General features: G+C 42.1%; 1 protein-coding gene across 2 annotated transcripts in view; it reads left to right on the top strand.

Moving 5' to 3' along the window:
* The window catches only part of FCHSD2 (FCH and double SH3 domains 2), a 110,570-nt gene that overhangs the window by 65,182 nt on the left and 41,958 nt on the right, over nt 1–3,430 (top strand). For both annotated transcript variants that reach the window (XM_027699771.1, XM_027699772.1), the window contains exon 8: nt 302–430. In XM_027699771.1, coding sequence (XP_027555572.1) covers nt 302–430 — 129 coding nt within the window. The remainder of the gene's footprint in view (nt 1–301; nt 431–3,430) is intronic.

Raw genomic sequence — 3,430 nt, 5'->3', positions numbered from 1 at the left:
GTGCAGCTATTAATCCCTTTATATATCTATATTATACATCTAATATAATATATAATGTGATATGATATAAATGGTATAAAGAAAACTGTGCAGCTGTTAATCCCTTTATATATCTGTATTATACATCTAATATATAATGTGATATGATATAAATGGTATAAAGAAAACTGTGCAGCTATTAATCCCCTCAGGTTTTTATTATATTACTACAAATACATGCAGTTAATTAATTTATATTGACATGTTTTGTCATTTAACTTCTCACCTCTGCCTGTCTTCCCATTTCCCTTCCCTGGTGCAGTTAAAAGCTCGTCGATCCGAGTGTAATTCCAAGGCCATCCATGCCAGGAATGATTATCTCCTCACTTTAGCAGCTGCCAATGCACACCAAGATCGTTACTATCAAACAGACTTAGTGAACATTATGAAGGTAAGGAAGGGAATTCGGGGGTGGGAGCTTGGGAATGGGAAAATCTGGGAAGCAAAGGACAAAATCCCGGCTCGGTTTGCAACAGCCACGGTGACTTTTCCAAGGAGAGGGAAGGTAGAGCCTGAAATAATGTCCAATGTTGGTACCACTTAAGCCCCCTTAACTTGATTTTTTAATTAATTTTTTAATTAATTTGTTTTCTGAAAAACTCACTTGGATAAAGGAATTAAAAAAAACCCAACCCCTCACGTGGATAAAACTTGGATAAAGGAATTTTGTAAAGTAAGACCTGTGTTTTCCTGTTGGGCTGGGGATTGTTTTTATCCCCTAATCCTACGTTTGTGTCTCTTCAGAACACTTCAGGGTGGGATTAATGAACTAGAATTATTAAATATCCTGGTTTCCCGCTGGATTTTAGGGAAGAGCAGATGAACAATTCCTGTGGCGTTTGGCCAAGCCGAGCCAAGAGCAGCCACTTGAAGTCATAGGAAATGACACACTTAGAAAGTTCAAATCTGATTGCTCACCCTGTGTTTTTTTGTCAAATCTCATCCCAGAATTGTTTAAATGCAAGTTATTCCCGTCTCTCAGGACGAAGAGGGTCACAGAGAAATGGTAAAATCGGCTCATTCCCATTTTGTGGAGTTGCATTTCACACGTTGACATTTTCCAACTTCAATAATTTGCCCTTTAAAAACCTCTTTCCAAGTGGTGCAATCAGAGCTGGCAACTGAAAAGTCTGTTGTTTGCATTTGGAATTGTAGAACTGTCATGGAATTACAACAAATCACTGCATTATCAGCCTCCCTTTGCATCCTCTGGGGGGGAAAATATCAATATATTGATGTGAAAATATCCCATCTAACCCCTGCTCTCTGACACTGGGTCAGAGGTGGCACTTTGGGTGATTTGTCTCGAAGGTTTTTGTGCTTTTGGAAGGTCATCAGAGGTTGGTTCTGGCATCCTGTGCCAGCTGGATTAACACAGACAGGTCGTGTTTGGCATCCCTCGGCTGGACAAACGTGGCTTATAAGCACTAAAATCCAATAAAAGTTGGTTCAAGCATTAGAAGAAAGGAGGGCTGGGGATGTTTTGCAGTGACAGTGTTGGTTTAGGGTGGCAGGAGGCGTTTGCAGAAGTGTTGTTGGGCTGGGGACACCTTGGGTTGCTCCCAAGGGGAAGCTGCTGCCGGGTTTGTTCCTTGGATCCGGCTCTGGAATGCTGCTCTTGGGACAAATAAATCACATTTCATTTTCTGTAACGGGCACAAATGGCCATTTTCACTGGCAGGGTTCCTGGGGACACACAGCTCCTGCTGATTTTCAGGAGTTTAGGATATGTTGCTTTATTTTTTGTGCTGAGAAGAAAAAGTGGTTTTCTCTGCCGTGTTTATAAACACAAAACCCATCCCAAATAGGGATGCCTGGGAAGAAAACACAATTTTCCAGCATTTTTAATAGAACTGAGAATTGCTTCTATCCTATTTTACCTATAATTACAATTATCCTATTGGTGATTACTATTTTACCAGTTCTATCTTAATTTTTCCAATTTCACCCCAGTGAGTTCCTCTCGGGAACCACCTTAAGGAATGACTTTCTAAAGCAGCTCAGAATGAGGAAACGTTGATGTGGGGGGAAAAATAAACCCCAAACAAACCAGGTGTCCTGGACACTTGAAATAGTTCTGAGATTATGTAAAGAGAGAGAAAAAAAGAGGGAACCAAAACTGAGGTTTCAAACTGTGCCCTTTTCTAGGTGACAGGAGGGGACAGCTCATGGCAGGTGGGTGGACACGAGTCAGGAGCTCGAGACTCTGCTGAGGTCTTTGACACAGTGTAAAAATAATTTTAATGAAGTATTTTGTGTTGTTTCTCTGATAAGTTTTCAAAATCTGAATGCTCGTGTTTTGAAGTTGAAATCTCTTAAAGAAAAATCTGCCTTGGGGTGTGAAAAGGACTTTGTGGAGCTGAGGAATTGGTGGAGCTCCGTGCCAAACCCACAGCCAGCTTTGGAGCTAAAAAACTCCTTCACCATCCTGAATGATATTGTAGGGGATAATCATATCATTACAAAATTTAAAACAAACAAACAAAAAAAACCAAAAAGCCCCAAACAAACAAAAAAGAAACCCCAGCAAACTATTGGCAAACCTGTGCGATCTCAATTTTATGGAATCCCAGAATGGTTTGGATTGGGAGGGACCTTAAAGATCCTCCAGTTCCAAAACCCTGCCACGTGCAGGAACACCTTCCACTAGCCCAGGTTGCTCCAGCCTGGCCTTGAACACTTCCAGGGATGGGATAACCTGTGCCACAGTTGGGGAACTGTTCATTTTTTCTGACTGCTGACAAATTCTCCATAAAGCAGCAGCAGCAGGTGTTTCTAAATAATAATTCTGCTTTTTTTAAACCCGTTCTTTCACCTCCTGCCCCGTGTGGTCTTTGAGGGCTGCCTTGGAACAACAGTGTCAGGAGCTGGTGTGCTTTGTCTTTGTGGTTTCATGAGGGGTTTTTTTTATATTGTCTCAGTCACCTTTGCTGGTTTTTACTGTACTTTCCAGCTTGCTCGACACGAGGAAGTGCAATTGTATAATTTGGCTCTTTGTTTTTGATCCGAGAGTGATGACAGGGCAGGTTGAAATAGAAACTGGGTGTTACATCATTTCCCTGCAGCAGCTCTTTGCTCACACGTGGGTGGGACAAGTTCCACCACTGCTCTCTCAGTTCCACAGGTCAGGGTGTAAAATTCCAGGGGAATTGTGGCCTTTCCACGTCCTTGCCTGGTTTTAAGGAAGAAATCTGGGTTTGGACACTCCCAGGGATGGGGCAGCCGTGCCCACCCTCACAGGCTGGAGGAGGCTGAACCAGGATTTTGGGGGTTGTGGGATGTGGTGGCAAAAGGAAGGTGGAAAAGTTGAAACTTCCTGGTTAAATAGAAGAAATCCTTCCTGATAAATATAAGAAGTCCTGGTTAAATATAAGAAGTCCTGGTTAAATAT

The sequence above is a fragment of the Neopelma chrysocephalum genome, unplaced genomic scaffold (assembly GCF_003984885.1).
Source record: "Neopelma chrysocephalum unplaced genomic scaffold, ASM398488v2 Primary Assembly neopelma1_141, whole genome shotgun sequence".
Lineage (NCBI taxonomy): Eukaryota > Metazoa > Chordata > Aves > Passeriformes > Pipridae > Neopelma > Neopelma chrysocephalum.
The sequence above is the reverse complement of the archived record's forward strand: the minus strand, read 5'-3'. Positions and strand labels throughout refer to the sequence as shown.